The 27,817-nt window shown below is 40.9% G+C and overlaps 1 protein-coding gene across 3 annotated transcripts in view; it reads left to right on the forward strand.

Moving 5' to 3' along the window:
• The window catches only part of KDM4B (lysine demethylase 4B), a 94,557-nt gene that overhangs the window by 4,441 nt on the left and 62,299 nt on the right, over positions 1-27,817 (forward strand). For all 3 annotated transcript variants that reach the window (XM_072845110.1, XM_072845108.1, XM_072845109.1), the window contains exons 2-5: positions 9,116-9,278; positions 11,437-11,612; positions 12,490-12,604; positions 14,713-14,906. In XM_072845110.1, coding sequence (XP_072701211.1) covers positions 9,138-9,278; positions 11,437-11,612; positions 12,490-12,604; positions 14,713-14,906 — 626 coding nt within the window. In that variant the 5' untranslated portion in view covers positions 9,116-9,137. The remainder of the gene's footprint in view (positions 1-9,115; positions 9,279-11,436; positions 11,613-12,489; positions 12,605-14,712; positions 14,907-27,817) is intronic.

A 27,817-nucleotide genomic window follows, 5' to 3' on the forward strand; every position in this document is an offset into this window, starting at 1 on the left:
TGAAATGGATATGAAATGAGATACAAGATGCTTAACAGAAGACTGTGGGCTTCCCCCTGCGTCTCTCTGTGACGATGAGGATTTGAAGTAATTTACGGGTGCGGCTGAGGATAGGTATTCCTGCTAAAGTGCACTTCTAGAGCTGTACGAGCTATGTTACGCTTCTTAGTCCTGTTCTTCCGCTGCTGGCTTTGCCTCTTAGTCTCTTCCCGGGTAGGTACTTTTCTGGCAATGCAGCTGCTCTTAAGCCTGGAATCTGGGTCAGTGTGTCACACCCACTCTAGGCAGGACCTAAAGCACCTTGTGCGAAAAATGCAACCAAGATTTTGCTTTTACATTGGCAAAATAGTCAAAAGCACTGACAACAATCACATTTGTTGAAATTCTGTTGTACAAAAATCTGAAGCAACCTAGAGAAGAAGTTGAGCAAGTTACTGAGAACATTGCTGCAGGCTTGTAGTTCTGGCAGGTTTGCTGAAGGAAGGCTGTTGGGAATTAATCCTCATTAAGGTATTAATCTGATACTGGAATTACCTTTTTTTGGAAGCGGTGCAGTAATCAAGTTTTCTGAAACGCATACGCTTTCTGATAAGAATAATAGACTATGGATTACTGTACAATATTTTAAGGTTTGCAGCAGTGCTGCCTTGGATTCAGGTGTTGTGGGTTGAGACTTTGAATTCTTCTTCAGACTGAACAGGAATACATAAAAAAGAGTTGTGTGTTTTTGTTTTTTTTTTCCCCCTCAACTGCTCCAGGTCTGGGCAGGAGGTTTCTCCTTTCACTGTGGTCTTGCAGTTTGAAGTGATGAGCCCCTAAATGCTGTTCTTCGTATTCTAGCAAAGTGAACCCAAAGTAGTTTCGTGTACCCGGCATCAAAGATCCAAAGTTACAGTAGAGCTGCTGAGAAGAACCAGTCCAGATGAAATGGCCCTTTTTTTTTATTTTTTTTTTTTTTAATACTTCTCTAGCCTTGCAGTAAATACAGTGAAGACAGCAAAGATAACTATTGTGTCAGCAGTAAACTAAAGTTCCTAAGATACCTGGTGATAGCTTCTGTCTCAGTAGTGGTATGCTGATTTGTGTGTTTTTAGTATGAGTTTGTCTTGCATATTCAGTAAAACATTGAATTTGAGGGGGGAGATGGTGGGGTACTGATTCTGAATTTAGTCGGAAATAAACGTTACAGAAGGCTGTTGACTACCTTGCTTCAGGCAATAATGAACTGTTTTAATTTCTTACAGATTTATTGCTCTTAAATCGAAACACTTTTTCTGCTTTTAAATGCTGTTTGTGACTAAATAATTTTGCTGCAGTTTAAAGAAATGTATGAGTAACTGTACACTTATATAGTGAAGAGGATGTTTTGAGGGAAAATTTTATTTTACTTTAATGAGCTACATATGCTGCTTGATTTCAAGTACAGGAGAATCTGGAATTCTGGAGAAGCCTTGTGGAGTCTAAAATGTAATAGAAGATACTCTAATTTGTCAAATCCTAAGCACTGTAGATCTTCATCCACTTGGCTGGTGGGTACTCACCATGCCTGTATGGGAATGTTGTCTCTGTTCCTCTTTCTCAAATCTTCTGTTATATATACTTAGGCCTTATGAAGGATATACAAAGCTCAGAGCAATTTGGAGGTTAAAAATGTAATCGATTGAATATATAAATAATTTTTTGTAAGAGGCATTAGTTTTAAATTCTTGCTGCAATCTTAGAGTCATTTAAAACTGGGCTGAGCAAGAGCACAACGAACTTCAAACTTACAAATTTACACTCTCTTTGTCTAAATGCTGTAATCTGATTCTCGGGAATAAAGGGGAAGAAAGGAAAGTTGTCACAGCTATGCTTGCAACATGTAACTTATCTAATACTAGTGATATATAATTGCCTGTTTTATATAGCCTTGATGTTTTGCAAGAGTTTGGTTTTTGTTCTACTAAGAAACTTTTGATAGTGCCTGATCCATGAGAATCTAGATGTAAATTTGAGTAGTTGGCTTACTGAGAAAGGAAGTAGATGGAAATAGAAGAATCTGCTCTCTAATTGATTTAAAAAATGCCATTTCAAATGAACACGAGGTTTCCATTAATATTTGCGCTCAGCACTTTGTAGTCAAATAATGAGTTAAAAGTAACTTTAAAGAATTTTTTCACAAACAGGGCTCTTACCTTATCATCTGTGAAATGCCTCAGAAGTACTAAGCGAGTCAGAACAAGAAGTTCAGGCACACTTGAAATTTGTATTTTGCTGGGTTTTTTTGTTTGATTTTGTAACTTTACAGTATTTTCAGTTGAGGATCAGCTTCCCCCCCCCCCTTACACTAAATTTCATTTCAAGTTTGCCACGGACTTGAAGTAGACTTGGGCAAAATTCACAGACCGCAAGCTTTCCTATTTTTTAATCCTGAAGGGAGTGTGCAGCCCAAGCCCAGTTACGGGTCCGAGCCTGGGGATGTGGATCCTAAGGCAGAAGTTCCCCCGTAAGCATTTCTCAGAGTCCTTCTGGCGAAGAGCAGAGGGAGGTAAAAACTTGCAGCAAGGCTGTGAATCCTGATTTCTTGTGATGCTACTTGGCTGTCTGACTGACTCTGTACAACATGTTTTTGTTTTTGCTGAGAACAGTGTGCATTACTGCGGGCGAGGGAGGCTGCTCTGCCTCCTCCCACACTCCATCAGTGCCCAGCTTGGCCTCATCTCCCTGAGAATGGGCATAAAACCAATCTGATTGACTGTTTAATTGAGGACAATGAGATAAATGACCAAGTTTAAGTCCTTTGTTCAGTTTTTCAGTTTTCCAAGCACTGACAGAAGTAGTTGTGTTAACATTTTGCCCACGCCTGTGGGGAAAACAGCGATGTCCTACCAGCATGGTCTCACTTGAAAGAGGAGCTCTGGGTACAGCTGCAGACAGGGCACTGTGAGGTAAGCGATGAGGTAAGGATGGATTTCCAGCGTGTTGAACATTCTGTGGGAGTTTCCAGAGAGTGCTCGGTGGTAAATCCATGGTAGTTTGCTTCTCAGTGATGGTGAAGTAAGGCACGTCCTGTTGGCTGGTGGGGACCATGTCCAGGTAATGAGGAATTCTTAACACGCTGTCCAGCCTGCCCTAGGGTGAGGAATCGCAGGATGAGTCAAACCTCTCTTTTTCTAGTTATTATTGAAAGGGCAGGGGAGGTTTAATAGATGTATTTGGATCAATAGACATGAGTTTTGTAATGGAAATTGCCAGGTAAGGAAGAAGACAGAAGGGTGAACAATTTGGGTGTTGAAACAAGATTAGAGAATTTGTTACCATTGATATTCAGTTTCCCGTTGTGTTACACAGTGCTGCCAGGCTTTGATTGTGCTCTGACACATCCAGAGAGTTATAATGAAAAATAGAGGGCAGGGGAGGTTTTAAGATATTGTTGTTATGATTTAAAAACCTTGCTTAAGATACGGCGTCTCTCTTTATCTTCCTAAAGTATTAAAACAGTATATTATTTGCCTGATAGCAGCTTCTTCCACTCAGGAGTAGAATGCACTCAGAATTTCTTCCCCAAAGAGTGAGCTGCTATGTTTTCAGCATTGAAATGAATAATTTGTTATATATTAATGATTTTGGTGCTTTGTGCTGGGTATATATTCTTTATGTCTTCAATTATCTAAGCTATTTAGATGTGCCTCATTTAGATCTTCTCATTATATCTCCTCTTTTTTTCCTCCTCAGTATCTGGGACTTGCTACGCTTTCCTGCCTTGGTTTGGCGTGCATTGTCCTTAGATGGTCTCCTGCAAGGGTGTATAATTCACTATCCTTACGTAGTGTAATGAGCTGTGGAACTTAATTTTCTTAACAGCTAACAGCAGTTTTACTGGTGTTACAAGTGCAGTGATGTTTGTTGTCTGCATTGATTAGATTAAGAGTTAGTAGGTTCAGTGTTCTGTGATAAAAGGGCAATTCGATTGAAGAGCACCAGTAACCCTCAATCCATTTTAGGCATGTACAAACTCCAGTTTAGGTAGGAGATAACAAGCTCTCCTGTTTGGGCAAGAGGGACTATGTTGTAGGAGGAGAATTTGTTATAAGCGTGCCTTCTAGAAAAGTTTAATCCACTAAGACTTTTTGTGTCACTGTTTCAGATGTTTCAAGCTCTCTTTGTCACATGCCGGGGCTGTGGTTTGAGATGGTGGCTTTGCACTATTGCCGTAAAAGTCCCACCTCTGCAACTACACACTTGTTTTAAAGCACAGCCATGTAACCAGAGTCAGCTCCCTGATCAGTTTGCACTGTGGCACCACAAATCATCGTATTTGGCACAGGAGAAGAACAAATGGCCGCGGATGGGAGCTCAGGAGCTATCCAAGTTGGTACTGCTGTGAAATTTCCTCTTGCTTCAAACTGTGGCCAGCACTTTGTTTATTCGGTGAAATTTTGATGGCTGTGGTTCTTTTTCCTTCAGCAGGGTGTGATACCGGTGCCAGCCTGTGTGCCCACCACCAGTGCGTGCGGGCTAGCGTGTGTGTTTTCTGCTCTGAGTTGGCAGCAGGTTGCAGGGTGCACTCGGGAGGATATTTCCGTGTGTCTTTTCAGCCCCTCCCAACACAACCCAAGTGAAATCTTGTGGAGTCGCTGTGGATGCTATATATCCTCTCCTCACAAAGTTATTTTTGCTGCCTGTAGCTTCCATGCAATGGTTTTGTCTACCAGATTTTGAACGCCTACTTTCTTCTTTTTTGCTATAGGCATATGTTCCAAAGGGCATTTTCCTTCATCTTTTTGAGTTTTGGTTGTCTGGTTTCAAAGCCTTTGGGAGAAACGTAGTAGGAGTTTTTGTGCGGTTAATGGTAGAAAACTGCACCTTTGGAGAGACAGGAGGTCGTTCAAAAGTGGTTTTGCCAGTTGTATACAGTGTACCATACATGGTGGTAGGGCATACATCACCTGGGTAGAAGTTTACCTTTAGACCTGGTGCCGCCTTTAAAGGGCTCTGAAGGTACACACGTTCTGGTTTATAGAAGAAACTGATAATCCCGGGAGCACATTATGTTCAGCAAGATTAAAGATGGTCTTCTGGTGTTACTGTATAAACAAGGCAAGTCCTCTGTCATAAATTCTGCCGTGTTTTTACTGTTCAAATTGGGATTGATAACGGAGGGTTTATAGCAAACCAGCAGGACTGGTTTGCTTTATGTTTTCAGGCGTGCACGGTGGGTGTAGGTGCAGTATTTAGCTCCAGTGCTGGTGCCAGAAGACAGGTTTGTTTCCACTAATAGCCACTACCTTTAGTCAAAGTTACCCCCTGACTCAAAAGCAGAGGAGAATGAGTTGGCATTATCCACTCCTCCGAGATCAGTAGTGGGGGAGCAGCGGGGAACTACTTGAAAGTCCCAAGCCTTTCCCTGGAGGAAGGGTTCCCAGCGCTGTAAGTCCTTCAGCAAGCAGGAGTCATTGATCTCGGCTGGGTTTCCTGGGCTTTTTCTCTGCTGTACAAAGGTTTAAATCAACAGGTGTAGGATTTCAGTCACAAAAGTGTCTTGGTTCACATCAGTTTTAGAGGGAAAAGTCTAATGTAGAAGTCATTGAAATTAAAAACTCAGCTCTTTGTGTCCACCGAGATCATCCCTCTGGAGACAAGTTTTAGTTTTTCCTTACCACGGTTGCAAATTAGAAGGTTTTCGTAATATTTCAGGTTGTTACTCTCTCTTACAAAGAAACAGAATGCACCCAGCTGAGAAAAATACCTTAATACTTCTTTTCAAGAACTAATAGGGGGCTTAGACTCTTTCTGCAAAATCATCCTTTTCACTATTAATAGTGAAGAGAGAAGAGTTTGTTCACATCATCACCATCCACCCGGCTGCACGGCAGAGCTGTGAATGAAAAATGCTTTCAGTGTTCTCAGAATAGTCGGGTTCTGCTGAGAAATCTTCCTCAGTGATGCTGGCGAGCTTATTACACTACTGTTTTATTGAGGCTGTCTCCTGACAATCCCATAAGGAAGCTGCAGCATGACTGGGCTGCCATCGCAGCCCTGGGCTTGTCCCGCTGCCTTGGCCTCTTGTCCTCCGTGATATCGGGTGCTGGGAAGGAGGTAACAGTAAAAACTGCTGCTATTTATCCAAAATACATTAGTGCTGCTATGTGCAAAGTAGTTAAGAAAGAAATTATTTTCTGCCAAAGCTTTCTGTGTGGCTTGGGTGTTTCGAGCTCCTTGGGGCTGGTGGGGGGGAAGCACATACAGACAGGGCCTTTGGGCGCTTCTCTGACTGAAGTAGTTGAACTGATTCTCCCTTCCCATGTGCTCCGTGGCTATTTTTTTGTAATAGCTTAATTAGTTTAGTTAGATGAACGTACATTGCAGCAAACATTATCTAGGGTAGGTGTTAAGATGTTCCTTAGAATAGAGAGATGGGGTTAAACATGGAAGAATCTGTTGTGCTTTGCTGTCTCTGCACGACAGAGTTCCAGAGCGCTGAGCGACATTGCTTGCACTGAGGTGGGTAGACCCTTTAATTAATTGATTAAGCTTTGCATGAGGTAGTTTTTGACCTCCCCCGCCTTGATGGAGCATGTATTTTGACTATTCACTCCCATTTCATAAAATAAAAATTGAAATTGCTGGAGATGATCTTGAGGAAAATATGGGATAAAACCTGGCTTTGACTATTTTTTTTTTTTCCCCTGGTTGTGGGTAAAGCTGCACAAACTGGGAAGGCATCCCTGGAGCAGATGGTGCTGGCACGGATCCTCCTCAGGACAGAATTCAAGTTCCTTTCCCCGAGCCAGATACTCCCGATCAGCTGGTGCGCAGTGCTGCAGCAGAGTGTGACTTGGTGCTTCCCGCTCGGCTGAACTTTCGTGGCATTTCTAGGCCCAGTTTAAAAATAGCAGAAGTATTCTCAGTCAGATTGCGTTGGAATAGAAGTTTGGGGATGGTTTCCGTCTGTGTCCCACTTCTCCAACAGTCACTTTTTTTCTTCCAGCTCTTCACCAGGATCAGCCATATTTTCCTGGTGAGCAGTGTTTTTCTTCACACTTTTCCACGGAGGAAAAGTTTGGAGGAAACCTCTGGCAGATGGATGCCTGGAGCTTATCAGCTCCTGTGGTTCGTCTCAGGGACGGGAGATGCTGTTTCCTCTTTTTGTATTTCTGCAAAACATTTGTGTAGTAAATTGTTCCTGTGGCTATAGATCAAGTATGTTTCTTATCTTAAAGTGCTGACCCTGAAACATCGCAAATTTTTTTTTTTTCTGTATGGCAAGGTTGGAACTCTCTTCGGGCAGGGTCACCCTGAAGATGGGAGGGGCTGATTACAGGGTCTGTTTGTTTTAAGACTGCAACAATTTCTGTCAGAAATGCAGTTGTTACAAGTATCTGTTGGGGTGAAGGGAGTGAAATGGTATCTTTTTCCTCAGTTGGTTTTGCTCTGGGAGATTGTGCAATATTGGGGTTTATAGTTTGATTTTATTACGGAGTGTGCCTTGCATCTCTGGCTCCTGGCTTGGGAAGAGCTCTTCTGGCATCGCCTTCAGTTTTGGGGTGCAGCAATGCTGCGGTTGAGGAGGCACCGGGCAGGTGCTGGAGGATAGAACGAGCACGTGAGGGGCTGTGATTTTATGCATGAAATTCCTTTAAAGACTGCATTGGGGATGGGCTTAGATTTGCAGACCATTGTTTTGAAACAAATTTTACATAAAAGTTATTCTGAAAAATTCTAAAATTTTCTATTTCTAAAATTTCAAGTCAAAACTGTTCATTTGCCTTTGAAATGGAAAAAAAACCCCCAACCAAAACAAGACAGTTTTACCCAGTTAAAATTGTAAAGGAAACCTTGGTGCCTTGGGTGAGCTGGGTGTTGAGTCTGTCCAAATTAGTGTGTGATGTTGTTTTTAATTGTAGGGAGCAAGTGAGAGTATCTGCTGTCTCTTTGGAGAAGTGTGAGTTTGGTGCCACGCTCACTGATTAAAACACTGATACAGCAGTATTTCTCTGTTTTGTTTTGGTTTTGCTGACACAAAGAGTACTTTTAGTAGCATCTGGAATACTTCTTGGCTAGTTCAAAATCAATTTAAATCCATACATACTGTGCTTGTGATTGAGAAGTCACGTTTGACATCGTGTTGCTGCGCCTTTTATTCCTTAAAAGCCCCGTACTGCCCTCTCGTGATAGCTTGAGTATATTGTATGTGCTGTAGCTGCTTTTCTGACATGGAGAATATTTTTGTAGTTAAGTTTGCAACTGAAATGCCATTAAAACATTTTGTTTGCCTTAGAAGCTTCCAGCATAACCTGACAAAGGTACATTTAAAAAATTGTGATTTCATCCTGAATTGTTATGGATTTTTTTTTTCCCCCTGCAAATTTTGAAGGAAATTTGAGCAATTTTGCTTTTCACATTGAAAAACATTTTGAAATTGTCCATCTACATTTCTTTTAAGAATTGTCCGACAATTTATTTTGTCTAGGTACTTTGCAAATACAATCAAAATGTAATGAAGCTACATTTAAAAAAACCTAATTTTATGATTTTTAATGTAGCCTAGCACATGGAAAAAACAGAACAAATAGTAGCTAATACATTGGCCAAAGCTGTTGTTTTTGTAACTAAATATGGAAAAGGATCAAGCATTCTGGTGGAAAACTTTGAGGGGCAGCTAGTTCCGTGCACACGCTGAATAGGTGCTGAAGGTAGTGAGAAGTTTGTTGTTCGTGACTGCCATTCTGATGAGACACAACTCGGTACGATGAATGGAGGGTGCGATGTTAAGTCTATGATCTATATTTAGGCCCTATCCGATCTCTCAGACGATACTGGCATCAGGAGTTCCCTGATACTTGACCCTTCTTAGGGCTCTGCTGACAAATAGACTAAGTGGATTTTTGGTCAGAAGCTCTTCATATCCATGAAGAGGATAGTACTTCGTAGCCATGAAGAGGATAGTACTTCGTATCCATGAAGAGGACGACAGTACTTCATGTCCGTGAAGACAACAGTACTTACAAATACTTTCTTGGGTGAACAGGGGAGAGAAATTAAAAAATATATCCATGCCTTTCTGTGAAATTCATTAAAGCAAGTAGAAAGAAAACAAAAGTTTTTAACCAGTATTTTTTTTTTCCCTCTTCAGGCGCTGCCGCCGTACTAGAAATATGGGGTCGGAAAACCCAAGTCCGCAGAACCCTGGCTGTAAGATCATGACCTTTCGTCCCACCCTTGAGGAGTTTCGGGACTTTGGGAAATACATTGCCTACATCGAATCGCAAGGAGCTCACCGAGCAGGGCTTGCCAAGGTGAGTCACCCTAACTTAGGCAGCTGAAAGCTTCCTGAAGGCTGCCTTCCCGAGGCTCTGCTTTATGTAAGGTGTCTATGAAGTTATATCACTCAGAAGCAGTTTGCTTTCATGTAGTCAAGCAGAGCGTGTTTTTGAAAATTGTACTTGCAATCTCTGTTTCGATTTACCACGAGAGGAAAGGCAGAGGAGTTACAGGCCTCTCGTAAGAGTGAAAGAAGTGTTCATTTGCAGGCTGTCTTCTCCTGAGCCCTAAATGGAAAACAAGGACATTCCCAGCCCTTGCAGAGATGGGTTAAGGGTATTTCCACGTCCTGATTCTGTTGCCGAGGGTATAGACAGTGGTAGCCATGGTCCTCAAGGGCTGCAGGCATGAGGTTTTCAGCTGCCCCAGAGTGTAGGGTAAAGGACCAAGCTTTTGAAGTCTGCTTAGGTTTGGATGGGGAAGAGAGCCAAAATCATATCTATATGTATGATTGCAGACTTTTTACTCTTACCTTTTTAATGTTCTGGGCTACCACCTTACGCTGACTTGAGTCTAGACCTGTAAACGTGTCCTGTATGCATGTGCGATTCCCAAAATACCTGAAAGCCTTTTTGACCTTCAGGAAGCAGTTCTCCAGCCAGCTCTAAAACATCTTTCTGCTTCCTTCCCATCCACATCTTTACAATGAAACTGATGAAACATTATGAGAACTCTTCATGTGAAGCTTCTAAATTCCAGTATTTGACATAGAACTGCTTGGAAAAAATCAGGACTAACTGATTAGAAGGAGTATTTCTGTGGCTGTGTCATGTTGTACCATAGGCTGAGAGAGATCATTTGTTCTGACAAGGTAGTTGTTACTTATGGTACTTAGCAGAACTTAATAAAGCACAGCAGAGAAAGAAGGCTGTTAGGCATGAAATAATTCTTATTTCTTCTAAAACATAGGTCAATTACTGTTTTTATTACAGTTCTAAATAGAGCTGGGTATTGATAAAAAGCTCTCTGTGAAATGTTTCCTTGTCCGCTCAAGTGTACTAGCAATTACATTCCATGAGTCCGCTAGGGTAGCTTATTTTAATAAAGGTTGTTGGTGAATTCCAGATGTTGTAAAGAAATTACTCTACTTGTAGAGTAAATCTGAGCATTCCAAGTTAATTTTTGTGTGTCTCTTGCAACTGCAGTTCAGAGCCTTGTAATGGAAGTAGAGCTCACCATATCCTGGAGGAACCATGCCCACCAAAGTCAGTAACTTGTCCTCCAGTTCCCGTAACTTTTTTTGGTTAATCCTTACACCAAATTAGATTGCAGATATTTTATTTTCTCATTCCACATGCCCACTGAATGTCCTACTGATTGTTCTCTGATCTTGAGCCTAGAATTGTTGGCAGCTCTCCTGTTTAAAATTACAGCTTTTTCTTCCAGATTCAGCACTGCTTTGCAGCAGTTTTTCTGCACAGCCTCCAAGAGCGAGGAAAGAGTTCTGCACGCGTTCCCCACGGGTTTCTTTTGTTCTTCTCTACCCCTTACCCCTTTTCATTTAAGGTGTTGGTCCCCAGTGTGTCACCTACAAATATAGAAACATCAACAGCAATAATGCAAGAGGATTTTGAGCCTTCCTCGTTAAAAAAAATCAAACCAACCAAACAAAACACCCTCCCTCCCCCTTCCCCCCCAAGAAAACCCTAACATAAGTGATCTTCTAGATGGAATAGTTGTTTAGACCACTATGGAAGATAATGGACTTGTAGAGATGCAGCATACTGGTAAAGCTGCTGGAGTCTTCATGCAGCTTTGTGGAATGGTAGGTGAGAGTGCAATGCCGTTCTGGAGGGAAAGCATATGCAGTCCTTCTGGCATGCAGCGTATTTCCGTGGTATAACTATATATCTTTTTATCATCACTGGCCATCTTCTGTGACACGGTACTGATGGGGCTGCTAGCAGGCAGGCTCTCAGCCCTCTCACCATGCCGACTAGTCCTGCACTTCAGCAGATGCAGAACAGGTGTCTTGTCATATGTGCTGGTTATTTGAGATGCTGCTCTTATCTGATAACCTGCAGCAGCAGGATGAAATACCTTCCACTTCAACAGTTTTTCCTTCAGTAGAGGTTGTGTTTGCGTGTTGTGAACATGAAGGTTGTTTTTTTTTTTTTCTTCTCCCAATTCCAGGTGATTCCTCCTAAGGAATGGAAGCCGCGAAAAACCTATGATGACATAGATGACATGGTTATCCCAGCTCCTATTCAGCAGGTGGTTACTGGACAGTCGGGGTTATTCACCCAGTATAATATACAGAAGAAACCTATGACTGTGGGAGAATACCGGCGTCTGGCTAATAGTGAGAAGTATGTTGAAGTGATGCACTTACTTTGTGAATGGGGGAGTTGTGCAGAAAGCTTTTCTTTCTAGAAACAAGCTGTAAAGAAAATGCAGCCTTGTTAAATAGGAAGCATTTTTGAGGAAACAGCTTTTTCTTGAAAGCTTACATCCAGAATCTCAAACAAGTTTGTAACTTGGTGGCTTTTGGTGTATTTAAGATCTTTTTCTGGGAGTTGGTATAGAAAGATTCTTTGAAGTCAGTACTTGGCTAAGAATCTGCCTGAAAAGAACATCTTGGGCCTCAAAGAAGAGCTCTCAGCATATTAATGATTGTTCTGGAAAATGCGTTCCATTGGTGAGGGAGAAACACAAGCATCTTGGAGTGCCTGAGCTAATATTAATAACATGAGTGTCTTCCGAAGTGACTGGGAACTTTGCAGAGCACTTCATTTAGCTGGGACAAGCCAGCCGATACGAGCTGCAGTTGCATCCTTTTTGCAGAGTCGCTTTCTCAGAGCTCTGGCGTCTCTTGGGTTTTAACTCAAGCATTACTGCCATCATGCAATCAACTTTGAAATATTGCTAATACAGTATATACATGAGTGCTTTACCTGCCTTCAGCTCCCTGTGTAATAACTTCATCTCATGCATCCTTGGGATGGGCATCTGGTGCTTCGCAGAGGTCCACATCCTGTTTGTCAGGATGCACTAAGAGGTTTTGTAGAAAGATTTAAAAGACTGTAAATTGTATGAATCTGAGTAGAATTAGAAATGAATTGCACCTTCAGTAACCTCCTGTGTGTGCCTCCTTTGAAATGCACACTTCTTTTTAGTCGTTTATCTGTCTGTAATGAGTGTTCCTTAGGACTTCTTACATCCTTATCTTTTCCATGTTCTTATCAGGTACTGTACTCCACGCCATCAAGATTTTGAAGACTTGGAGCGCAAGTACTGGAAGAACCTCACATTTGTCTCGCCAATTTATGGGGCTGATATCAGTGGCTCACTATATGATGCAGTAAGTGAAATGCTCCTCTTTTATTTATTTTAAATATGGATACTGACTTCCTTATTGCTCTTTTCTCATTAAGGAACAGTAATTCAGAATTTATTTGATTTAGCAGCCTTAAAAAAAGGCAAATAATAGCTTTATTTTTCCCTCATTACAAGAGTGTGACTGAACTTCCCACCTTCCCCAGAGATTCAGGATAATAGAGTCGATGGAAGCTGTGAAAAGCTTAGTTTTACTAGAAAAATGAGGAAAAAAGTGATTTAAATGAGTTCTTATGAAGTATTTGGCCGAAATTGTACATAGCTTGCAGAAAAGGTTGTTAAAGAAAACTGGACTGGTATCATAATGATATGTCCAGATGTATGTGATGATATGCAGGTAAATTAAAAGTAAGCTACTGATCCTGGTCTCTATCATGCTAGGGTTTGAGTTTTTTTTTTTTCCTTTTTCTTTTTTTTGAAAGGGAATAAAATAGGGATTTCTGCTGAAGCATCTTAGAAAGCCAGAAAAAAGCAGCATTTCAAGGAATTGGGTGCTTCATCAAAAATACTTTTTTTTGATTCTTAACACAACTAAAATATTTGCATTTGGATTTTTTCTTTGTAGGCAGCTATATTAGGATACAATGCACCTGTGTGCTAAATTATTTTACAATTCAAATTGTTTAAGCTTTTCCTTGATGAAATTGCATCCTATGCTTAAAGTAATTCCGTTGTGGTTTCTTCTGCTGTAAATGATAAAGGTTGCTTATCTTCTTACTCTGTTTAGGCAGCTAATCTAAATCAGTCCCCTTCCTCTGTAGTTTTCTTTTGAGTGGAAAGTGGCCTTTTTTTGGAGTGTTTGATTGTCTGCAGTATAAACTGCGTGTTAATGTAAAAGTGTCTTTTTATGATCAATATGGTTTAATATGGAATTAATTGGAATAATCATAGATATCTGAGGCCTTCACAGCCATGGACATCAAAGTTATCCATAGTATTTGGTGCTTTGATGAGAGTATCGCATTCTTGTCCATGGTATGATCAGGGAAGGTGACATAACCAGGCATAAATACAAGCTTTAGGAGAAGTAGCTTCTGCAATGTGCTGAATGTACATGGTTTTTCCTTTAGTTTCCTTCAAGTTCCCATAAGCAGAAATGAAATAATTGAATTACCAGTCACACCTAAAGAACATTTCCTATTGTCCAATTACTGACACTGCTGCAAGCATTGAGGTGTCAGAGTCATGAAGAACATTCTCCCTCTGCACTCCTTTTCATCTCACTTTTCAGCTTGCTCCCTTTCTTCAGCCCTTTCCTCCCTGCCCCTGCGGTTTTTTTTTCAGGTTGATTTAGAAAGTTTGAAGATTGATTAGCTTGAGTTTCACTGTCTTGCATTTACTCCAGCAAGCAGCATGAAGCTGGGATTGCTCGCACACCTATCAGTTACTTGCATGCATATTAAGTACACTGGGGAAAAGGGGGGCGAAGGAAAAGTTCGTTTCCTTTTGAAGATTGTATTACTCTTCAGGCAATCTCAAGGTTAAAGATTTGTTCCAGTTTGTGTGACTTTTTCTATTTCACATTGAAGTAGAGAAAGCCAACTATCAGATTTAGAACTTCTTTTTATTCCTCTTTCTGTTTAAATATTGATAATAACAAAACTGTCTTCCCTATTCTTTATCTGAAGCACTGAGCTGATGTAGAGGCTTCCGCCACTTTGGCCACATTGAAGTCTAGTGTTTCTCATCAGCTGATACATGTTCATCAGGTGAAGAGCATCTGGATGGAATATGTCATTGAGAGAAGTGTATTTTACCCTTAGTTTATCTTACATTTATTAGTAGAACAGTTACTTAATGGTAGAGTATTGCATAGTACAAGTGCCTCTTCAGGAAACACATTTAGTGAGACGCTAGTAATCAATCCCTTTGCCACAAAGCAGTGGTAATGCATCCTTTTCACAGTTATTGATGAACACTAAAAGTAAGCTTTCTGGAAGCAGGTGGAATTAAATTAGTGCAGATAACACTAGGGTATCCACATTTTAAGGCATTGAAAGGAAGCTGTGGGCTATTATTCTGTTTAGCAAGTCCTGATATGTTCCAGTACAAAACATTTCTTTTGAATTGCAGGATGTGGAAGAATGGAATATTGGCAATCTGAACACCCTCTTAGACATGGTGGAACATGAGTGTGGCATTATCATAGAAGGTGTAAACACTCCCTACCTCTACTTTGGGATGTGGAAGACAACATTTGCTTGGCATACGGAGGACATGGATCTCTACAGTATCAACTACTTGCATTTTGGGGAGCCAAAATCCTGGTAAGTGATAGAGTACTAATAGATAGTGGCTATGTACCTTTGCCTGCACTTGGAGACCACTGCAATACCCTTTTCTTCAGGTCTACCTAATTCCATCAGGCCTACTTAGTTTCTCACTTGCCATTTTTTCCCCTGTCCTACTCTACATTTGAAAGCAGTCTTACTTACTTTCATGCTGTCTTGCTTGGAGGCCTAATTCCTGACTTTCTAGAAAAGTAGCAGAATTAGGGAGACTTGTTGACATTACAAGTAAAAACAGATTTCAGCACTGGGGGCTTTTTGGAAACTAATGCACAGGAGAGCACTCCCACTAATGTGGGAGAGCAAATGGTGATGGGAACGTGTGGATGCTTCAGATGCACTTTAATAGTGAAAGACTGTTGTTCTTGCATTGTGCTGTAGGCAGGAAACATCTGTTACTTTAAAATTTCCATTCTTTAAATATGTAAATATGCTTACAACTCTAGGGACAAGGTAGGTCAAAGGGTTACTTTTTCATGGTCAATTCTTAGAATAACGATAAGCATTTTTCAACACTGTTGATGCATAGACTGGTTGGAAATTATTATATCAGTAGATAACGATGCAATTAAGAAGCTAGGAAATCTGGAATATGTTACCAAGAACCAGTTTGTCATCTTTTTTCTCAAGCCTCCTATTTAAAAGTATAACCAGAGAGACTTAGCAACCCAGAAGAGCTTTACTGAAGATCTTGATGTGACTAATAAATATTGACATTTGCGTGCAAATTAGACCTTAAATGTCACTGTGAAGCTGCTGTCGTTGTGCCCTGGCAGTGGCAGACAAGATCCTCCCCTCTCTGTGCATATGAGTCCCCGGTGACACCAAGTATCTCCAGGCTGTTAATGCCTGCGGGAGTATAAAAGCTACCAACAGCAAAGGGGCTGTAATGAATGGATACAGTGTTCTTTTACAGTCTTGAAAAGGAGTGGAAGGAGGGGCTGAATCTGTAACATTCAGCTATAGTCTCAATGTGAATTTTTTTAAATCTTTCTGACATGTCAGAAAATCTGTTTCCCCAGCATACCCAATTCTTAGTCTCCCTCTTTCAGGAAGGTGCATGAGGATTTTGCAGAATCTCTTATACCTCTGTTAAACAAGCTTGATCTCAAGAAACATATATCTGGATTATGAATGAAATGTGACACGCTCTCATTTTAGATACTGTCAATTTTTTCCTTCATCTTCAGAAGCAGTTCATCAAAATGGTTTTTATTCGGTCCCCATCTCCAGTAGATGGTGCCACCAGCACACAAGAAGCGCTGGCTCTCTTTGCCCACACAGCACAGTGACCACCAGCGAAGCTGTTGTTGTCTTTAGCGTGGCGGTTTCAGCACATCAGCACACAAGAGTTGGCTGCTCTGAGAGTTGTAGGAGCAACCGACCTGGGGTTTGCGTTAGGGACATGCGATCACGGCTGTCTCTGACCACTCCTTTCATGCCTGCGTGTTACCAGTTCTGCCTCATCTTGTCTTGTGCTTGCGTTTTGTTCCAAGCCCAGAATTAGAGGGTTATTGCTTTCAAGAAGTAGAAATAAGAACAGATTACCTTGAAAAGAGAAGCTGGTTACAGCATGAAAATAATGGCTCTTCCACAAACTCTCACATTGTGAGCAAAAAGGTAGAGAACAGATGTGAAATGAAGTATACACTAAGTATTTGTAGCCCAACCTAAACTGTTTTGCTTCTTGCGTGCATCTTGGGAACTTTATGCTGTTGTTTGGTTTTGTGGTTTGTGTTTTGTTTTTTTTTTTGGGGGTGGTGGTGGTGGGCTTTTGGTGGTGGGTTTTTTTGAGTTTTTTTTTTTTATTATTGTAGATATCATATGTGGACATCCACATACTGTGTATATCATAAGGATGGTAAACTCATTGCATGAAGCTGTTGCCTCATCTTTACTAAACAGTGGGTTTTCCCTATGTCCTGATGTTTGATATTGTTGCTGTGGGAAATAGGGATTGCATAGTAGAGAAACAAAGAAAACAAACCTCCAAGCAGTAAAACCTGAAACACCTTTGTGTAGCGTGTTTGTGTGAAGAGGTTAAAAATCAGAAAGAAGTGGAAATTGTAGATGGAAAACTGTATCTGGCAAGTATCGGATCTTAGAAGCTCTTGGTAGCTTTTATTTCTGTCTAATCTTCTGAGGATTTTGGGGAGATGCTGGGGAACACCTGATCTTCCCTTAAGAGGGGTTTCAGTTGTTGAAGAGTTCAGGCATTACTGCTTATAATCAGAATAGAGAAGAGAAATCATAAAATCTTCTTGTAAAGGAACTTGGGTGTTGCTGGTTAAAAATCAAAGCAGGAAGATGCTCTGCACCTGATTGGGTGTTGGTTGTTTGTGTGTTTTGTTTTTTTTTTTTTTTTTTAAAAAGGTACTTTTACCCCACTTAAAAAGGAGGGGAGGATTTTTATCCAGCCATTCTGTGTTTGTATAGTTCTTTTATAGTAACTAGTTCTATAAACGTTACACGATTGGGGGAAAATGAGGATTTTGAGGACAGACCATGTTTTGGGCAAAACGTTTTCCCGTTCAGCTGAGTTTTCTTATATATATGACAGTGTGTAACACAAAACTAGATGTATTGTGACAGAATGCCACTGCTGGTTTGGCAGGCCTCTCTGCTGTTGCCTTAAGCATAAGGCAAGAGTATGCCACTTGCCCAAGTAATTTTTTCCTTGTTCTTCGCTATGACAGCTTCTGTTAATGAGTTCTCAAGCTCTTCTGTGAACAAGCATTGGCTTCTGAGGAGTAAATCTGAATACCCTTTTGAGCAGACCTGGAAATTTCCAGGTACCCGAGCAATCGCTTGTCTTCTGGTTGTGATTGCAGTCATCCCAGAGCTCAGTTGGGGGAGCTCTTGGACTTCAGTGGTGAAATTCCAGTGGTGCAGCCTGGCTTTACTCAAAGGTGGCTAAAATGTTAGTTCTGTTTTTCTGGCACCACCTCTGTGGAAATTTCCCAGCTTCCTTCATCCTTTTTATAGACTCTTTGACTCTGACAGTGATCATCTTAGAAGCACCTCGGGGAATAGCAGGAGTATGGAGAGTTACGAAGTCTACCAGTTTGGGGTTGAGCTCTAAAATAAGAGGCAGAGTTATTGTTTGGCTGTCAGAGATATTTATATAGTGAAACCAAGGACTCTGTATATTGGTAGTATTCTGCCTCAAAATCCTCTGTTAAAAACCGTAACTCTTTCTTCATGTCTCTCATAAATTATCTCGGGCTACTTTAATCCAGGCTGTGCAACCAAAGCCGTGCTTTGCAGGGTAGTGCGTAGGAGCAGTGAGAAGCCACCGGCTTTCCTTATGAAGGCAAGGTGAGAAGGAAATCAAGCCGATTGAGGTTACCTCCCAGATCTCGTTCAAGCGTGTTCTACGAGAAATCTGTGTTTATTTGCTGTGGAAGAGGTGAAGTACCTTCTCGGGGAGGTCTGGATGATATGTTCAGACCATGAGGAGCCACCTCAGTGGACAAAGATAAGCCGAGAAAGGAATCTGTCTCATGGGTCAGGGAGGGTGGTTACTGAAGTATTATTTTGTATGTGTCTTTCATTTCTGTCTTTGAAATTTTGGGCTATACCTCTTACAAAACAGGTGCTTTGGGGACTGTTGGGATTAGAGTTAAAATAAATGTCTATGGTTCAACAACTGAAGATGGCTTCTTTGTACAACCTAATGAGCATCTGCTTGGTCATACAACTCCTTGATTAATGTGTCTCTGTCACTGCAGAGAAGTCCTGCTGCCAACACTTTCCCGTACTGTTTCTTTTCCATAAGCAGAGTAGAACAGGCTGCAGCAATATGAGTTGTCTACACAGAGTTGTGTCACTGGGGATGCAGGTTAAAAAATTGTTCAGTGCTAAGTGAAGTACTTGAGCCATAAGGGGTCATCCAGTGATGAGGGAGAGGAAGGGGGTAATGCAAGTCAGCTTCCTCCTGCTTCCAGTCTCATGAAATGATTTATCTATGCCTGTAGATTGCAATGCATTTATTTCTTAAATTCTGTCTTGTTGTACCAAGAAGAATGAGCAGCGTTACGTGTCTTCAGCCGTTACAATTGCTGCTGCTAAGATATCCGTACTGCCCCTTTTGGGTTGTACTTGCCTCATACCGAAGTTGATTGTCTTTTCTGATGTGCTGTTTCTCAGGTGCATGCATCTGGTCTACATTGTAGTCCTGCTGTTGTTGTTTTTAACTGGAAAATCGGTCTGACAGACTGAAGAGGTAGTATGGAAGGTGCGGGCGCTTCCCATCAAACGTAGCAGGAATTTGGGGCTGTTGTGTAACTTCATGTTAAGCTTCTCAGGCAGGGAGCTGCCAGATTGAGTCTCTTGCTTGCTTCTTTCTCAGATTACAATAAAATGTCCCTCTCCCATTAGTAGTTTAATTACAACCTTTTCATAGTCTTCCGTTTTTTCAAAAGTTTGAATGTATTTCATTTTGCAGCCCTATATTAAACCTCTTGCGGTAGGAGTTTTTACTGTATCAATTATACATATTATGTATAATTACCTTATACATTCATATGCTGAGATCTAAAATAGAGCATATTGTCAAACGATGCTAACAGAAGACTGATTTTTGTAATGACAGAAGCAACAAAACTGAATGCCAAGCCTCATACTTCACGGTTATTATGGCATTTTATTGAGGAACGTATGCATCTCAGCCCTTGCAGTTTCAAAAGTGTATTTTTAAACACTGCGATACTCCGCCATCACTTCTTTTCATCTCTATAAAAATGTGCAATACCTACCTTGAGGGCTTCCTGTGGCAGGAAAGTGCCGAAGGAAACTTTAAATCTCAATAATGTGAATTTGATGGATACACTTTGGAGGTGTAATGTCTCTATCTTGTTTTGTCAACGCTGTAACACCTGACTTGGTAATAAGGTTGTTTTTTCTCAGATATTTTGTGTCTGATCTTGCTGTATAGCAACAATATTTAATATACCTTCTGTAAGTACTAATGGGATGTTATACTGTATTCTTTCTTTCAGAAACTGCAGGTGTTAAACTAGAGTGACACTGAGGATGGTAATTGATTTTTATAAAATGTCCCTGTTTCCTTATCATGATGGATGTTTAATCCCCTTTAATTAAAATAGAGAGCCAGCTTTAGCTTTTAAGTTACATGGTCTCCTCTCCAAAACATTCCCTTGCTGAAAGTAGATCATGCCTAATCTGTTTGACTTTGATATCACAAAGTACACTTTACGCCAGAGCAGCAGTTTATGTGGAATTAAGGACAAATTACCACATTACCATATTATTTAAAATAATATGATTAGTTGAAAGCACTGGTCACAGATACAATTACATTTTAAAAAACACTTTTGGAATTCTGTCTTGTAAAAGTCTTAAGACTGCTTACTTGAAAGTACATAGTTACCTGAAAACTTTGTTGGTTAAAGTATTTTAGAATTTCTGGTTTCTTTCCTCCAGGTGTCTAGCGAGGTTCCCTGAGTAGGGTAAGTCTGTCTGTAGGAACTGAGAAAAACAAGTCCATGGGAGGACTTGCTTGTAACATCTACAATTTAATGAATTTATAGTATCTTTAACTGATGCCACCATCAATATGGAAACCTTACATTTCCTAACAGTGATATGATGGGGAGATTTAAAGCAAGATGTGCTTGTTCTCCTGGGAGAGGATTGTAAAAGGAGCCCTCTTTATTCTTGGCTACAAGCATATACTAAAGCAGCTGCAGATATGAAGTGCTGAGGATCTCACTGCTGATTTTATTTTTCATTGTTGTCTTAGGGGGCGTTGCAGCTGTCTTAGTCGGAACTCTTGTCCTGTCCTCCCCCCAGGATAGATATGTTAATCCCTGGAAAACTATCTTGGAGAAAGAAAATGACCTAATACAGTCATGGAGCTTGACTCTTCCAGCTTCTCTCCTCCATCATTTTCAGTGCAGATGCTGGGTCCTTATCCCCATTTCCCCCATGTGGTATTCTGCACCATCCCTCTGCTTTAACACACTCTCACATATGTTGCAGTTTGTTGCGAGCTTGATGTAATCTCATTTAAAGCAGCTGGGTTTAATGTTTGATATTGAATTGTATGGCAGCAGGGGGGAAGGGCACTTGTCCCTTGCATCATTTATTGCCGTCTAACTATTACATTCCCTTAGGGGGCCATTGCACAAGGCGGTTGAATTGCTGAATTGATCAGATGTGATTATAAGTCTTGATTATTGGGATCTCGGTAACCCTTGCACCCTGGAGATCCTGTGAGTTTCTTAAAGCTAGATTAGCTGGAATCACATATGCATTTTGCCCTTGAGGGAACTGAGGACTCTGAATTTGTTACACTATGACTTTCCATTTTGCTGCATACAGAGAAGTTTTTTTTCTGAGTTTTACTTTTCCTATTTCTTGGCGTTAGGGAATTCAGAAGAAGATTCTGCAGCCTTTCCTCCCTTGATCCCCAAGGTCTGCATCAGCCTTCCATGCGAAGAGTGTGAGGTCGGCTTGCTCTTAAATGTGTGCGCACATTTGCGGTTTGTGTGTTCCACTCCTGACAGTAGAGATTTATAGGCTTGTTGGGGTGGAGTGGGGGAGAAAGGAGGGGCAGGGGAAGGCCATTTGGCTGTGATGGGCTCCTTGCAGCTCACAAATTTCCTTCCTGCCTCTGCTATCCCATGTAATCTGTTTTACAGCTCTGCAGTTTTGGATGGAGAAAGAGTAGAATTTATGGTGATGGTTGATTTATAGATTAACTGCAACACCATTTGCTCTCAGGCAGATTTGGCAAAGCAAGACCCTTTTCTGTTGATAAAAGGGACAGAGGAAGGAACAGTGATATTCATTAAAAGAAATAAAAGGAAAGTGAGATAAAGTATGGCCAGGCAGAACAGCTTTTCGCTCTCCTACCTCTTCCAAAACTGTTAGGTGAAAGCTGCTTTGGAACAGGCTTTCTGCATTGAGAATCTGCGTGCATGTTGATTTGCTCTGAGATTCATGAAAGGAGTGATAAATTGAGATGCAGAGTTGCATCCCCCTGTAATTCACTGATAAATGAGAGCAGTGCAGCAGTGAGTTATTAATACAGCCTCTCAAGCTTCATCTACCGCAGTCATTAGTTAATCAATACAAACCACGCTATACTACTAATATTCAAACAAGCCTTCCTCCAGGCTCCTCTCAGGTCTGAGGGGTACTGTTCGTCCTGGAGATGATGCTGTGGGTAAAGGATGATGTAAATCTCATTAGAGAGGGAATGGTGCTAGCTGATAGTCTGCTTTAAAAATCCAAGGGATCGGCATATTGTACAGAGACTGAATCTTGGGCGACTGGAAGGGTTTTAATGTGGTTAAGTCATCAAACCAAACTATATGAAGAGTTATGAGCTCTAACTTGTGTTATGTGGATTATCTTCCCAATCAGGTGCCTGCACCTGGAATAGTGGAGATTTTTCTTTCTAATAGACTTAGGTTTTTGTTGTGTTTTATTATGCTGTTGTAGGCAGATTATTAGAAGATAATTTTTCCGATACAGAGGAGACACAGTATTCTGGGGAGGTAGGACTCGCGTGTTGTCATTCTTCATTCACCCTCATCTAACTTTGAAAGAAAATGCCATGAAAATCAAGCCAGACTCTTGGACTGATGGGATCAGCTACGGAACTTGTCCGAGGAGGGACTGTTGCTCTGTAAGAGAACAGATGAAATGACCTCAGCCAGCCAGCTGGCTGCTCGTACCCATGCGGTCTCCCTCCTCCTTTCACTCAGCTCTGTTCTTTATATGTACTTCCCCCTCCAAAGTCCTCTTCTCTTTCTCTTTCTCGTCTGAATCCACTGCAGAAGTCATGGTATTAGTACGTAGTTTGCTGCCATTTCAGTTTTCAGTCTGTGCATTTTATGTCCATCTTTACTGGGCCTGTTCAGTTTGTTGAAATTACAAACTCTTAGAGGTTGGGATTCATCTGTGAGTTGTTGTACCTAACCTAGCCAAGTGGAGATCCTTCCGATCTGTGATTCGTCTTCGTACCTTTCCATAATGATCTTGGAAGGTGGTTGTGCTGACCTGTGATCACATCCTTGTTTTTACAGCAGTGTCTTCAAGTGGGCTCCTACTCCACTGACACCGTGTTTAATGCGCATACTGCTGTTTCCGCCAGCACTAATAATTCATCACCACTCAGTAGTCCCAGTCTGGATTGAGAGAAGCATGTCTTTGATCCAAGAAGGCTCTTGCTGCAACTCATTCTTGCGTTTTGAAAGTGTCTGCTCAAAGCTTAGGCCTGATTTGAAATGAAGATCTATGGAAGTCTGACAGGATCACAGATTGGTTTTAATAACGGAGGCTTTTGAACAGTGCACTCTGCTACTGAGACAAGATGGGAGGGAGATGTGCTTCCATGCTTCATATAACTCTTTCAGCCTGATCTGACTTTGGCCCTGTGGGAGAATGAGCTTGCAAATTCTGGCTTGGCATGGCTCTGAAAGCAGGGGTTGGAAAGACCAGAAGGAACCAACAGTGGTACTGCAGAGCTTTGTCTTTATTCACGTTTTGTTAACGCATTGGCAGAAATCAGCGGGGATTTTTTCTTTGCTCAGCAGAGAAAATTGACGTTGGGTGATGCCAAGTGCAGTACAAGTGTAGTTTAAAATAACAGAAGCCTATAGTAATGACAGTACTTAAATAGCACTCTGCGTCGTCTGAGTACTGTGCAATTGTTAACTAGTTAATGTTCTAAGTAATATATATGCTGGGTTTCTATCCACTTCATTTCTAACTGGCCGACCAACGTGACAAAGGGGATCAAGTAGAAGAAATAAGGGAAACTTTACAAACTGTGTCACTGATCTTTATCAAATCTTAGTTATAACACTTCTGCCTTTGATGCTGATGAACATAGGCGCTAGCTTCAAAGTAGTAGCTGTAGTTCAAAACAATGCAGCTTGATGGATGAGGAGCATTAAACCTTTGGAATGTGGGGGTTTTTTTTTCGCCCCTCAAAAAAGAAAAGTGTGTGTGTAGAGGCACTGCACCTCTAGCACAAGGGGTTTCCTAATCCAGAAATATCTTTTATTACTAGTGAGCCGATTTCTTTTGTTCTGCTGTAGGCAATTATCTGTATTTTTTTCCAAAAGCAGCGAGCAGGAGTGTACGTGTGCCTGTGCCCAGTAAAGGAGGCAGCTCTCACAGGCCAGTTGGTACAAGATAGGAACATCTGTGATCTCCCCTGGTTACCTTTTTTTCTCCTTGTTTCTTGAGTTGCAATAAGGTATTTTTTTTACACTATAAGGTCTTTGAAGCATAATATTTGCTTTTCTTTATATTCGTACAGTATCCACTATGAAAAGCAACCAGTAATTAATAATCTGATTGCCAGTTTTGGGAAATAAATCTGATGTGAACAGGTTCTTCAAGACAAATAATGGAGAGTGGCAAGGGGATGAATATTGTAGTCATTTGTCTCTGTTGAATTGTATACTAATTATCTTCTTGGCCAAACTGAATGAATAAATGATTTCATAATGTTTTTCCCAAAACACCTTTTCTTAGTAAAATACCCCCTCCATACTGCTCATTCACTGCATGCAGAAGCAGACTATGGGTTTATTTTGTATGTGTGGAAGGAGAGTCACTCCAATGTGATCTGTAATTTTGTGCTTTGTGCCTGGCATTTGTTGCTGTGAAGCTAACTGGACTGGTACATTGGTAGTCTTTCCAAGAGCAGATGGTTGTTCATATTAAACTCTCTGTTTTAAAATAGTATTTAAAAATTGCATTTGAGTTCTGGAAGAAATCTCCTTTTTGTATTCATTGAGTTTTGGGTTAGTGAAACACTGTGAAAGTAGCCAATTGCGCAGTTGTTTTGTGCAAATCTTGTAGTTTACGAGTTCAGGGCTACCTCTTGAAAATTCCTATTGCTTTAAAATCAGAATTTTAAAAAGCTGCTGTCTAACCTCACTTCTTGAAACTAATGCCTTTTTAATACTGTTTCTAGCTCATGGCAACTTTCAGGGTTAAAGAGTCTTTTAGCAGTATGTGATGGGCACAAATTAGGTTTGACTCTAATCTTCCAACAGTCAATCCATAAGGATTTGATCCCAACTCCAGAGTGACCTGAGATATTCTGCCCATCCTTACTGGAAAACAAATGGAGAGTTTGCAATTGCACAAACTTTAGTTTCTTAAGGGAAGGAGGAATTTTCTCCTCTTGCTTACTGTTCTGTTAGCAGCAAAATTGTTTCTTCATGTTGTGCTTGGCAATGGGATTGATAATTAGGCAGCTATGCGCATGGAAAAGAGATCTTAGGAGTGAAATAGGCCCTGTGGTGTAAGTGCTGAGAATGCTTACTGCTACCCAGGCCCTTTCCGAGCAGGTTTTATCCTGATTTTTTTTCCTGTGCTGGTTCTCAAAGGATTGCATTTGAGCAGCTGTCTGCAGAGCTCATTTTTCTCTGAGCTTTAGAAGACAGGTTGATTTGGTGTGTTTGTGTGGTTGTAATCTTGTTCTGTCATTACCTATTTACTCGTTATTATGGCTTTTTGAGCAGATACTCTGCAGCCTCTGTGTTTATCTTTCTCCCTGTGTGTATTTCAATAAAAATGTCATTATTTGAAATCATTGACACTGCTGGTTAAAGATACTGAATTCCATCATCTATTGTCCTGTAAAATGATCCATTAAAGATAAAGCTGCAGACACTCGATAAAGGTTCTTTCCTAGGAACAAGGAGCTCTCTGATCTGTGTGCGATCTTATCTCCAGAGCACGTGTTTGCATTCGTGATGTAAAGGAGCCACAACAGAAGGGGACGGACGAGGGAGGTGGGAGATTTTCCTTTCCAAAAGGTGATCTTGAGAAGGGAAACTGGATACTTAGAGCAAATTCACTGCGGGGTAACCTCAGATATTGCTGAGGAGGAGAAGAAAGGGAGTTGATTTCTGTCTTTCAACCAACTGGGAGGGAGAGAGGGATGAAGGGAGGTTAAACATGGAGGAAAGTAAAGGTGAGGAAAAGAGAGGTGACCACGAGAGGGAGATGACAGCGCTATCAGCGAAGGAGCAATCCATTCTTCTTGTTGAAATGCCTTTTTTTTTTTCATACAGGCTGCAAAACAGCTTAAAAATAGTGTGAAAAAAACAACTTTTGTTGCTCTGAGCTGTACTTTGACGCTGCTAGGAGATGTAGTATTATAAATACTTTACCTTGTAGAAAAATTAGGCCTTCGAAGCAGGATATGAACTTTGCAAATGAGGGACTACCCTGTATGTAGTGGTGGTTCTTAATGGCTTCTATTGGGTGATAAATACTCTTGACAGACTAAGGGGTTTTCTTTGGAGGCATTGCTGCTGTCATGGGGGCTAAAGATGTTGAAGGTCAGGGTTCAGATTATGCATTTATGGACATACTTTGTCTTACAGAGATTGAAATAATAGCTTTTTATTCTGCCTGTCATGACTGAGAGTAGGTTGGCATTTGAATCTTCAAAGGGTCAGTATTCTTGGCACAACTAAATCTACTTTGAAGACAGATAACTAACCCCCAGCTTGACACACGGTCTTAGGCATTTTAAATGTGCTGTTCTCTCTTTGTTTCTGTTCCTTATTTCGGTAATTATAGCATGTTAAACTGTGTGGGGCCTGTTTGGCCAGACCTTGTGCAGACACTGTGAAATTAACTTTCTTACCTTCTCGCATGAATCGGACTGAAGTGACATTTCCAAAGCCTTGTGGTTGAACCTCCTCCTGCCATGGTGCCCATTCTCTAGTAGAGAGTGGGTGCATGAGATTCAGTAACCTAATCACTGCTTAATTGCTCTCTGTCGGTGCAAGGAGAGGCTGACATGCAATGAGGTGGGGAGGCAAGGTGTTGTAACGGTCACAAACTTGTGTGCGTGTGTGACAACTGTAGCAAGAAAAGGTCTTGGAAGCTTTGGGGGGAGGCTGACCTTAGGGACAGGGTGGTCTGGTCCTCTGCCAAAGCTAGTGATAGCTTCAGGTTAGAAGAGTTCTTCTTAAATGGAGAGAAACCAGCAGAGGATTCTCTTTGTTATGGATAAAGTTTTTCATAGTTTCAGTAGTCAAGAAGACAAAATTGAATTGCACCCCGTTTGAAGAAGCAGCAGTGAGGACAGAATCTGAGCTAGACTGGAAAGTCCCTGAAGAGCACCTGATGCTGGAAACTGTCACTGCTGTAGTGAATTCCCCGTTATGTCATCTCTTAATGGCTTCTAAACTGGTCCTTGTATCCCAGGATGGTCTGTCTGCTCTTTTTTACTGACACACTCATTTAATTCTTAACTCACAAGACATTTGCTTATTTATTTGCATTGTTCCTGTAATAATTCTAAGCCATTAGACAGGAAAATTGTATTCAAAAATGCTGTTTCACACTTTATTTGTTTGATGATTTAGAGCGATAGAAAATAGCACATTTGCTGGCTTTTATAGTCTGATAATTATCTGCATCCATCAAGCCTTTCCAGGGGAATAAACAAAACACCAAGAAAATTACACTATTAATGACATCCTTTATGGCAAATAGGAAGGATCTTTCTTTTGTGTTAAGGATAAAATGGGGACCGTCCAGTTAAACTTACGGTAACAAAAGCAAGCTACCACTGTAGGGAAATGATTATCTAACACATTTGTAGCTTTGGGGCAAATACCTTCTGTACCCGTGACCCTGATGTCTGGTAATTACAGTCAGAATCAGTTTTGAAGGATACTCAAGAACTATGAAAATTACACGGAAGTAGAGATCAGAAATGCTGGAATTAGGTTTTGTGAAACAAGTTTGGAAGCTGGAAGTCTTTCAGGTAGAACAGTAAGTTCCATATTTGTAGAAGTGATACTTAATCCATTTCTGGGACCTGCTTTTGTTTTGGTAGGAAGAGTAGAAAAAGGTAATTTAAAAGGGTCAGTATA

This window comes from Ciconia boyciana, chromosome 24, assembly GCF_034638445.1.
Source record: "Ciconia boyciana chromosome 24, ASM3463844v1, whole genome shotgun sequence".
NCBI lineage: Eukaryota > Metazoa > Chordata > Aves > Ciconiiformes > Ciconiidae > Ciconia > Ciconia boyciana.